This window comes from Neovison vison, chromosome 12 (assembly GCF_020171115.1).
Source record: "Neovison vison isolate M4711 chromosome 12, ASM_NN_V1, whole genome shotgun sequence".
Taxonomy (NCBI): domain Eukaryota; kingdom Metazoa; phylum Chordata; class Mammalia; order Carnivora; family Mustelidae; genus Neogale; species Neogale vison.
Window position 1 is genome coordinate 50,777,359 of NC_058102.1, and position 11,546 is coordinate 50,788,904.

The window sequence follows — 11,546 nt, forward strand, 5'->3', positions numbered from 1 at the left end:
GGTCCCAGGGGATTCTTCCTGCTGGAGCTCTGAGTGACTCAAGCCTTGATCCTCCCTCAGGGGCTAAAGTTTCCTGAAGCCTGTAGTTTAGTTTCAGTCATCTTTGTATAACCAACATAGAGCCTATCACAGAATGCATACTCATGTAGGAATGAGGGAATGAATTAAAGATTTTCAAATGTACTGACTGGTTTTGGAATATGGGTGAGGTTTGGTGGGGTGGAGTCGGGAGCCGAGGACCAAGAAAGAATTATTGAGACGTCTTTGGTACAAAACGTGGTTTTATTAAAGCACGGGGACAGGACCTGTTTGCAGAAAGAGCTGCTGCACCACACCCTCTCTTGAGCGTATATACTCCCGACTGGGGGTAGTAAGGAAGAGGGAGGTTTCAAAAGAACTTTGATATGCTATGGAGGACGGACCTCCAAAGTACCTACAATATAACAACATCTTGACATTGTCCAGTTAACGTTCTGTTCCCTCTAGCAAGGTATTAACACTAATGTTAATGTTAATAACAGTTGGGAAATTCCGGGAAGAATGTCACACGTTTCCCATCTAGGAGTGGAGGTGAGATTGCAGGGTGTCGGCTTATGCTTTGTCCTCAACTTGCCCTCTGTTTCCTGATCAGTTTTGACAAATGGCACATTCCTGAGATCATCACCCAAGATGGGAAAATTTAAGGGCTTCAAGCAAAAGAGATTTCAATAACGCTTCTCGAAAAACACGTTATCTGACTCAGTACCTGCTCAGTGAAGGTCCGCTCTGAGCTCACTCTTGGGCAGGCAGGGTCACCTGGCCAGGATCGCAGTTGGGGTCCGAGCTAACCCGCTCACGCCCAGCCTCCACCGCTCTTTTACGCATTGTCCAAATCCCCCTTGGAAACCCACAAGGGAGGAGCCAAGCTCCAGAGTCGCCCGCCCATCAAAGGAAATACGCGACCGCCGGACTCGGGAGACCCCGCCTCTTGAGGCTTTCCGGGGCATCTTGGCTCCCGGCGTGCAGTGCGCCCGCCCGGGACTCCCTGCGGTTTGTGGACGGGGCTGCCGGAAGGCGGAAGTGCGGAAGCTTCCGGTCAGCGTGCTTCTGAGTGTCGTCGGTGAGTTTCCCGGTGAGTTCTCTGCTTTCTCGGTGTAGTGGGCTGTGGAACCTGTCGCTGGATCCCGTCGACCCTAGAGAATCGCGTCTCAAGCCCGGTCCGTCTCTGGGCAAGACTGAGTCCGGGAGAGACGCAGACCTGTTTCAAGGACGAGGGTCTCCCGTGGCCTTGGTGGTGGCCCCTGGCTTCCTGTGCTTTTTGCGAGGTTGAGCCCTCCTTCTTCGGTGGTCTCGCTTAGGTTAGTCTAGGCCCTCGAGGTCGTTTACCGAACCCTTCTATACCTGCCCCTCGAAGTTTTGGGTTGTTGTGGACAGGGAAACAGAGTGAGTTGTGATTGCTGACGTCCAAAAACTGGTACTCCATTAGTTAGCCATTCAACAAATGGGCACTGCTTTGGGGGATCCAACGGTGAGCAAGGTCTATTTAGTTAGCCTCTGCCTTCGTGGAGCCCACAGTCCACCGGGAATGACAGAAAATAAAGTATATAACTCCAGATTCCATTGAAAAGGGAAAAAAATGATATGGTGGAGAATAAAAGGAGGGGAGTCTATAGAGGTAGGGGTCAGAGAAGCTCTCTCTGAGGTACTTAAGTGAAGGTACAAGCGTTGGGAAGATCACTCCCAGGCTTAGGGGCGGCATATTGGAAAGGTGCTAAAGTGGACCTGGTTGGGACTTGTAAATTTTTCTTTTTTTCTAAAATCATGTCTTAATGTCTTATTTAATTGCTTGTGTATAATAAATTACACATGTTTAACGTATGTAATGTAAGTTTTCCTCTATGTATAAAAACATCCATCAGCACAATCAAGATAATGTTGCAAATCACTCCCAGAAGCCTTCTTCCAAACCCTCTGTAATACCCATAATTCCTTCCTTCCCCACCCTGTCCCTAGGTTTTCATTGAGTTAACTCTTTTCAGGTGTAATTGGTACTTGGGGATGGGATGGAGCTTGGTTCATGAGGTGAGAAAAGAGTTGAAGGAGGCAGGGCTCGGTCAAAATAATCTTGTAGATCATGAGTATGAGGTGGGATATCAGTAAAGAATCCCATGAAAGAATGAAAAGCTCAGGGGCGCCTGGGTGGCTCAGGGGTTAAAGCTTCTAACTTCGGCTCAGGTCATGATCCCATGTGGGTGTGCATCGGGCTCTCTGCTCAGCAGGGAGCCTGCTTCCTCCTCTCTCTCTGCCTGCCTCTCTGCCTACTTGTGATCTCTGTCATCAAATAAATAAATGAAATCTTAAAAAAAAATGAAAAGCTCAAAGTTTAAAAGCTTACACTAGGAGCGCCTGGGTGCTCAGTTGGGTCAGCGTCCCAACTCTTTGATTTCAGCTCAGATCATGATCTCAGGGTTGTGAACTTGGAGCCTGTTAAGATTCTGTATCTCCCTCTCCCTCTGCCCCTACCCCTGCTGGTACTCTTAGTCTCTCTCTTAAAAAGAAAAGAAAAGAAAAGAAAAGCTCACACTAACTGCTTTGTGGAGGATTCAGGGCTGAGGCTGAGGGTGAAGAACAGCAGGAGTGGAAATAGACAAGCTTAAAATAGCTACATTGAATTGAGGGGAGGATAATGAGGAAGACAGGTGGGATGTCCTATAGGCTTGGAGGAAATCAAGTTTTAAAATATTTATAAAAACATTTTAGGGGCACCTCTGCGGCTCAGTCAGGTAAGTCAGACTCTTGATCTTCGCTCAGATCTTGATCTCAGGCTGCTGAGTTCAAGCTGCACATGGAGCTGACTTTAAAAATACACAACCCCCGCCCAAAAAATTTTGTAATTTGTAAGTTGTATAAATATAAGTTGATGATGCTCTTTGCATTTGGGGGAAAATTAAATTTTGCATCTTAATGGAAATTCCAGGAGTTTTCAGAAATTGGCTTGACTTAGAGTTTGCCAGCAGCCACAGGGAGTTTAATTTGGTGCTCTTGTTACTTAATGGCTGTATATGACATGTTGACCCTCACGTAATTCATTATGCCATCATAAATCATGAACAGAGTGAGGAGTTTTACATTCCATTTGTTCATGTTCTGTAGAGATACCTTTTGACCTGGTTTTCCAAGGATTTGCCCTTCTTTCTTTAATAGCAAATTTTTGCTTTTGTATTTGTATTTCTGTTAGCTTTCCAGGTAAAATATGGCTAAAAGCTTACGGAGTAAGTGGAAGAGGAAGATGCGTGCAGAAAAGAGAAAAAAGAATGCCCCAAAGGAACTCAGCCGACTGAAAAGTATTCTTAAAATAGATAGTGATGTTTTAATGAAAGATGTTCAAGAGATAGCAACTGTGGTGGTACCCAAACATTGTGAAGAGAAAACTCAGTGTGTGGTACAAGATGAAAAAGGTGAGTCTATGTGCTTCATTTTACAAATAGTAATTCTATCAATTTTCTTTTGTGACTTTTTCCGTCTTTGCCCTCCGTTCTTTGCTGCACATGCTTCGTACAAGCCTCCTGCCATGCCCGTGTAATTTTTTTGAAGAGTTATAATGCTGCTAGGTAGTTTATGCTGAACTATTTTAAAGCTGGTTCATGTGAATAGGGTGTTTTGGATTTATTCATAGTGTGCCTCAGGTGCTTATACAGTAGCCGGAGTGTCTCAGTTGTACAAAGTACAACAGGAGTAAACAGACATAGACGCATCCTCGTTGGAAGGGTACACTATTCAGTCAGGGACTAGGCAAGGTGGGAGATCTTTCTTCATTTTATCCTTTGCAACATCTGGTTCCCATTCCAAGAATCCTTGTACACCATTATGTCATTTTTCTGAAAAATTGGGATGTTTCAAAATCTGTATTCGATTTTGACATTCTAGGTATCTCTGTCTTAATCATAGTCTGCAGAGGGACGCTGTGTATATCAGCATATTAGTTTTAGCAAGGGAAAAGACTCACTGGCTTTCGCATCCTGTAACAGTTTGGCAACAAACTGAAATAAGCGTGCATGATAATCAGGCTCTTAAAATAGAATTATTTTATGTGCTGTCCAAGGAAGGGAGCAGCAATCCTCAGCCCTCCAGTCAGAGATGTTTTCCCGCTTGCTGATACTCTCTCAAAGGCCAGTTACTCTGTTTGTGTTCTGAATCCTCTCCATTCTCAAAGGCAGTTGGCATGCATCCTGCTTATCAATCTCTCTTCTCTCTTGGGTTGTTTCTTCAACCATTGTGTTTTGGAATGTTCCTTCTGAAAAAAAAAAAATCCTCCCTTTGATCTCACATTTCTCAGTCTTTTGCTTTATTCAGCTTTCCTTGAAGCTTCTTAACACTCGTGTTTCCTCATAGGTACACTGCCTCTACCCATTGGCTCTCTGGTCATTGAGGTAAAAGTCACATAACATAACATTAACCATTTTAAAGTATATAGTAAGTAGTATTTAGTACATTGATGATGTTGGCCAACTATCACCTCTTTCCAAAACATTTTCTTCACCTTAAAAGGAAACCCTATACAGTTTGTACCTTTCTTCCTTCCTTCCTGTAGTCTCTGGCAACCACTGATGTGTTTTCTGTATCTATGGATTTACCTGTTCTGGCTATTTCATATAAAAGAAATCATATAACATGTGACCTTTTGTATCTGACTTCTTTCACCTACCGTAAGTTATGGCATTCCCTTGCTTAAAACATCTCATTGTCTTTCCATGTGCTCATCAGAGCTTACCCGGTCCTGCGTAATCTGGTTCTGGTACTTTTTTTTTTTAAAATTCACTTAACACGGGCTACAGTTTGCTTTAGTTATACTCCCTTTAACAGAACATTGTAAGCTCCATGACAGCACGTTTGGACCATTGTATCCCCAGAACCTAGAGCAGTATGTAAAATAATCATTCAACAACTAGTTATTGAATGGCTGATCTGTAGCGGCACTATTCGAGGCACTGAGGAAACATGATAAATACAAGGGAACTGGCCTCCATCCTGATTTGATTTACATTATATCGGAGGAGACTAAAAGTGAGCCAGATAAATGAATTAATTTTATGTCAGGCAGTGGAGATCATGAAAGACCCTGTATACCCTGGTTAAGTTCCCAGAGAGGGACATTCCGGGCAAACCATTCACAGCAGATAAGGCTGGTGATACATGTACTGTAGTGTGGCCGCACTGAGCTTCCTGCCAGGTCTTCTGTTCAGTGGAGCTGGATCTCTGCGTGTTTTCTGGGTAAGAAAGAGGCACAGCCCAGTGTATATCCAGGTCTTCCTTTCTTTTCTTTCTTACTCTTTGACCCTTTCTTCCCTTTCTTTACTGTCTTTTTTCTTTCATAAAATTTTGTTTTTAAGTAAATTCTACCCCCAGTGTGGGGCTCAGACTCATGACCCCTAGATGAATAATCACTTGCTCTGCCAACTGAGCCAACCAGGCGCCCGTATATCCAGGTTTTCTTCTTTCTTTCTTTTAAGTTTTTATTTATTTAAGTAATCTCTACACTCAGGATCCTGAGGTCAGGAGTCACATGCTCCTCTGACTGAGCCAGCCAAGCTCCCTCCCCATCCAGATTTTTCTTTGTCATCTGCCCATCACTGTCATCACAGTCTTGTTGCTTCCTACCCCACTCCTTCCACGTACACGTCTCTGGAAGTGGCCATCCATTCCTGATAGTTCATTTGCATCTAAGGCCTGTCCATTAAAAGCGTGGTTGCTCTTAATAGGTTCAGCTGTCTTATTTAGCTCAGGAAAGCACTGAGAAATGTTCTTCTAATGCACATATCCTCACAGCCATACACTTACCTTTCATGCAGTGACACAAACCTGCACTGCCTAAATGCATGTTTCCTGTTTAACTTTTTTATTCCAAAGATGGGTACTCATGACACATTCTTCAGAAAGTTTCTTAGTGACTAAATGACATCTCTAGTTCCTTATAAGCACTTTTTATGTCTTTCACAGTTGTAGGAATACATCGGAGGATGTCCGAGTCCATTGAATGTGCTGTGAAAAGTTTTCAGTGTTAGTCAAAGAGTGCTCCACAGAAAAAGGGATTTTTTTTTCTTTTGTAGTTTCAGACCACTTTCAAGTCTCCTGTTCTTATTGCCTTAACATGCTTTTTCATAAGATTGTTTCTTCATTGATGAGCATTAATAGTTTTCTGTCTCTTATTCAGATGACATGAAAATGGAGACTGAAATTAAGAGAAACAAAAAGAGTCTTCTAGACCAGCATGGACAGTACCCCATATGGATGAACCAGAGACAAAGGAAAAGGCTGAAGGCAAAGCGAGAAAAAGGGAAGGGGAAAAGCAAAGCAAAAGCAGCAAAGGCGGCCAAGGGTTTGGCTTGGTAGACTCTTAAAAACTTGAAAACTCCTACATGGGACAGGTCTTTGATTACAACGTATACATGGATTTCAACTTCCACCAAGCAAAAACTTTGTTTTCAGATTTAACTTGACCTTGTTCTTCAATTCAAACCCACCTTAACTCCTCAACTTTGTTTTGGGATCTTGAATAAAATATTCTCCTTGATAAATGAGAGCTACGCTGGTACTTTAATTGGATGCTGTCCAGTGTGAAGGGATCCTCAGATATCACAGTTCTCTCAAGTGTTACTGTGGCTGTAACTATTTGGTCTCAGTAAAGATGAAGAAAAAAAGATCTACTGACAAATTTGAGGTGATTCAGGTTTAAAGAAAATTTTTATACAGTTTAAAATAAAATGTGAGTAGAAGTATTTCTTGTTTGGAGTTTTGCTTTTGTTTAATTCAGAATAAAAGATATTTTGTCAAGATCTTAAAGAGCTTTTCTTTCACCTATCCTTCAGGTTTTCTAGTAGTAGAGAAGACCACCTTCAATTAAATTGTTTAAAAAAAAACTGAAGTTTTTGGGTAGAGTATTAACATCTACAATTTGTATGCTCCATCTGTTCAGGAGATAGAATATCCTGGAAACTAGTTCAATGGTCTTCAGTTTTTATATTATGTAGCCTAGTATAACACAGCATTCCCCAGAGTATGTATTTCAGACGCAGTTTTTCTGAATGCACATTTGATAGTCACATCAGTTTGGGAAATGCTACATACTTGAAGATTCACAGAAAGTATTAGTATAGTATTCTAGAGATCTAACAGTCGAGTAAACTGTTCAACTTTGACTTTCAAACTAGTGTTCTGAAGGATAGAAATGCTGTCAGAAATGCTGGTAAAATGAGATGACTTTTGTTAAGTCATGTCTTGTTACAGTTTACTAATCTCACCCTTATTTAAATTTATTTTTAGTTAAGGAATTTAAACTTTTTATTCCCTCTGAAATTTTACTGTAGTCCTTTTAACCATCCTTACATGTTCACTGGAGTAACATTGATTGAATGCCTACCAAGAGCTAGGGACTTTTCCACGTGCTCAGGACATAGGGAAGGAGACCGAGGAGGTTTTGGGCATCTACTCAGAAGAGGCTATTAGCTTAGAGGATAACCAAGTTAAAAGTAAAATTTATTAGAATAAAGTCACTTAGTCATCAAGACACAGATTCATGCCAGGCACGCTGCTAGGTTATGACACCGTCATAGAGAGGAATAGGAGGACATGACCAAAGTCTTCGAGGAGATTTGAATTAATAAAATTCAGTGCCAGTAAAATCTCATATAGTAGATTATATTATATAGATTATCTTATATAATAGACTCTTCTCAATTTACTCAGTGTCTAGTTCACCAAAAGTTCGTGGATAGTTTTTAAATATTTAAAATAGATTTTTCTCAAAGCTCATAGAAAAGAGTTGGGAAGAAAATGTTACCCGTGGCCTTTTTTTGCCTTTTGGTATAGTTGCACACAACAAATAGTTTGTGAGGAAAAAGTAAATACATGTGTATCCATGAAAAAAAGTTGGTAACAATATCTAAGCCAATGGCAATATCGGCCTAAATATACTAGCCGAGTTATTTATTTGTTACACTATCATAGGAATTGATCATATTGATGATGTTACACACTTGATGCCTACTTAAAATTTAGCAACGTTGTCCGGTATTTTGTAGCTGGATTTTCTTTTCTTTCTTTTTTTTTCTTAAGATTTTATTTATATATTTGACAAAGACCAGTGAGCGAGGGAACACAAGCAGGGGGAGTGGGAGAGGGAGAAGCAGGCTTCCTGCAGCTCAGGCTTGATCCCAGGACCCTGGGGTCATGACCTGAGCCGAAGGCAGGCACTTAACGACTGAGCCACCCAGGTGCCCCTGGATTTTCCTGAAGTTGACATCAGAGGCCAATGCCAGGGATATGTTCATGTGTTCTGTGGTGGGTAACTTCTAATTTGACTCCAGTGGTAACAGCTCTGAGCTCTCATCCAGGGCCTCTCGATATTAGGACATTCACTGATGTTTGTCCAATGACAAATGTGTCTGTTCAGGATTTCACTTAAGATGATAAATCAAAAACACACTCTTGGAAAACATACTTGGGAAACATGCTCTCGGATATCCTAGGGCTTCTCAACAGGTGGGTCTGGGAGAGAAGTTGTCTTGCACGAGGCTGTGACTGGGGCCTCTGAGGCGTCCTGAACGGGACGGCCAGCAAGATTCATCCCACCTCCAAAGCTTGGCAGGAAATTTAGACTGACATTCCAAAATGTCAGTTCTGTACAAGGGTATAGTCCACTAAAGTTCTTTTCTTTGTTGCTCTATTCTTAAGGATCCTACGTTAAGTACAGCATCGTCCTTTTGTCTTTTATACAATTAGCTTAGCTTTTTAAAATTGTTCATTTGACTTCTATGTTCCAGAGAATTGCTGTAAAACCACCAGATGGAGCTCAAGCTAAGCACCAAATCACTTTTTGGAAGTAGAGGGGCCTAAATCACAATAGAACTTGAATAGAACATTCCATTTTTGTTTTTAAGAAATTAAAATAAGGGGACTCAAAATTGATTTCATTTATTTGTTATCTGTTAAATGGCCTTGTCTATATTACTTAATCCTAAACTCTTCAGTCAAAGTATTAACTCAGTCCTCCCAGCAGCACCTCTGTTGGGTTCAATCCGTTTTGCAGGCTCATGACTTATAGAGCTTTTCTCAAATTTCAGTCTAACCCAGACCGGAGCTCCATAGGTAGTACTGCTATAGAATGGGTCTCCCCAATTCTAAAGGTGTGGGCCCGAGTCAGTGGTGCGGGACCGCCCAGAGAGTCACGCGAGCCGCAGTCAAAGCTCTAGGCCGAGTCAAGCAGTGGCTTTGAGTACATCTTTTTTTTTTTTCCCTATTGTCACATTGATGTAGATATGTTTGTTCTTCCCCTATGCTGCCTAGAATAAATACACCGTGGAATATATTTGCTCATTAGGAAATTTGGATATTTTCAAAATTTGGATTTCTATATCTGGGATATGATTTTGGGGAGTTGGAAAATTCAAAATAAGTGGCTATAAATACCTTGATTTAAATACCTGCAATGGATTGTTTGTGACTGTGAGGGTTAGGGGTGTATAGTTGAAATCAGCACAGACCTGGCCACACTGTAAATGGGCATCATCTGAAGAGATGTTGAGGAAGTTTATGAATATTGCATTCAAGAAGCAGATGCTGGGCTGTGAAGCAGTCTGCTAGCCAAGTGACTAACTTGTGATGCCACCTGACAGAGTGATTGAAGTCCGTGCTAGCCACAAGAAAGGATCCTTTTTCCCTGAAATGCCGCTGCAGCACACACTAATTTTACAAGGAAATGCTGGGTAGGGAGGGGTGTGCATGGAGAACTGTTGGGGACTCAGGCCAGGTCAAAGGCCACTGGACTGTTCCCGGAGCCTCATGAGGCAACAGGAGAGCAAGGGCCAGATTTGTGTCTGTTTACAGAAAACCCTAAATTTCATGTAGTTGAAGGCCAAGAGTCACCTATTTCAGAGCAAGAGAAAAATACATGATGTCAAATAAGACTCAATTGGCAGAATAATAGTAATGATCACAACCAACATTTAAAGCATGTTGTGTTAAATGCTCTACCTATATTACTTCATTTAATCTTTAAAATGATGCTGTGGGATCAATACTCTTGTCCCGATTTTCGGAAGAGGAAACACCTTTGAAGAGGTCAGTATACGTGCCTCAAGTTATGCACCTATTAAGATGTGAGCAAGACTGCCCTAGACTGTGGAATGAATGCCCGGATGGTGGGTTCAGAGGGACAGACTTTGACTCAATCTAAGGAAGAATCTTCTAACTGATATGGAAAATGGAACAGGCAGCCTTCGGGGCCCTATCCTATCAAACTTGGGTGGGAGGTTGGAGAGCCACTTGGCTGGAGCACAGCAGAATGGATTCAAACGTGGTACTTGAAAATTGGGTTGAAACCTGCAAACGTCCTTTTTGGCTAAGAAATGGCTGGCTGGAAGTTGTCACGTCTGAAACGTGTTGTGCTTATTTTACTCTTTACAATCTGTTGGTGCCCCATGATTACAGGCTTAAGTCTCTTTTGGGTGGAAATAACAAAATCTGAGATCTTAAATTTGTTAATGTTGGTAAGTCTGGTATTTATTCCTTTAAGTTCCATTGTAAAGGATGGAAAATCTTTGTCAACATTTGCTTTAAACAATGAATGGGGTAAAGTTGTTTGCATTTCAATTTTGAGAATGGCATAGTTCTATAATACATTGTTTATAATATGCAGAATGTATTTAATTTCCTAAAGCGATGATTTGTCTTGGCATTATGCTATCTTATGAAACACTTTCTCACTCTCACATTGTTCCTTTATAAGTTTTCAATATCGGCAAAACCTTTAAAGGGTCTTAGTTTGGTGTTGTGTATCATTGTACAGTAACTGCTAGTACATATGGTATTTCTGATCCGTGTAATAAAGTACATTTGTCATGTCTCTTGTGATCTGCATACCTTTCAGCTGTTACTTCATAAATCTGTTCCATCAGAGAACTGCTTTGCACAGCAACAGTTGAAGCTGCTTTTAATAAACTAATATTTTGTGTCTTTTATATGTAATCAACAGGGAGTATTATAGACTTGTGCCTCTGTAGAGAAACATTCCACTCAAGTTCTTTTCTCTCGACAATAATGGAAAAAAATAGCTTGGGAAAAGCCCAGATGTTCAAGAACATATGTCGTTTGCTCCTAAGGGTCAGCTGAAGATCTTTTGTCTTGCTCCAGGGTATTTTTGTTTGTTTGTTTGTTTTGTTTGTTAATCCTATAGAGAAGAAATGGTTTGAGAGATATGATGGTGGGGTGAGGGGTAGAGTTACAAATTTAAGTGAAAGACCAACATTGGGCGCCATTTGTCAAAATTCTAAAATGCCTCGTCTTACACAAAGAGGTGATATTCTAGGCCGAGTCAAGCAGTGGCTTTGAGTACATCTTTTTGTAGGCAGTTGGCCAAAGATTGGTCATTCCCACATGCTTCGCTACTCAGCCATAAGCATTCTGCCCTACTTTTAGTCTTTGTTTTGTCCGAAACCTCAAACTGACAGTGTCTTCACAAAAGCCAAAGTATTTAAAATTCAGGTAAACCCTTGAGTAATTGGAGAGCAGCT

General features: G+C 41.3%; 1 protein-coding gene across 1 annotated transcript; it reads left to right on the forward strand.

Moving 5' to 3' along the window:
- The first annotated feature begins 1,009 nt into the window (after positions 1–1,009).
- On the forward strand, positions 1,010–6,755 carry LLPH (LLP homolog, long-term synaptic facilitation factor). Its single transcript, XM_044228136.1, has 3 exons — positions 1,010–1,111; positions 3,218–3,437; positions 6,191–6,755. The coding sequence occupies exons 2-3, from the start codon at positions 3,233–3,235 to the stop codon at positions 6,367–6,369; spliced, it is 384 nt and encodes a 127-aa protein (XP_044084071.1). The 5' UTR covers positions 1,010–1,111; positions 3,218–3,232; the 3' UTR covers positions 6,370–6,755.
- Positions 6,756–11,546: the final 4,791 nt, after the last annotated feature.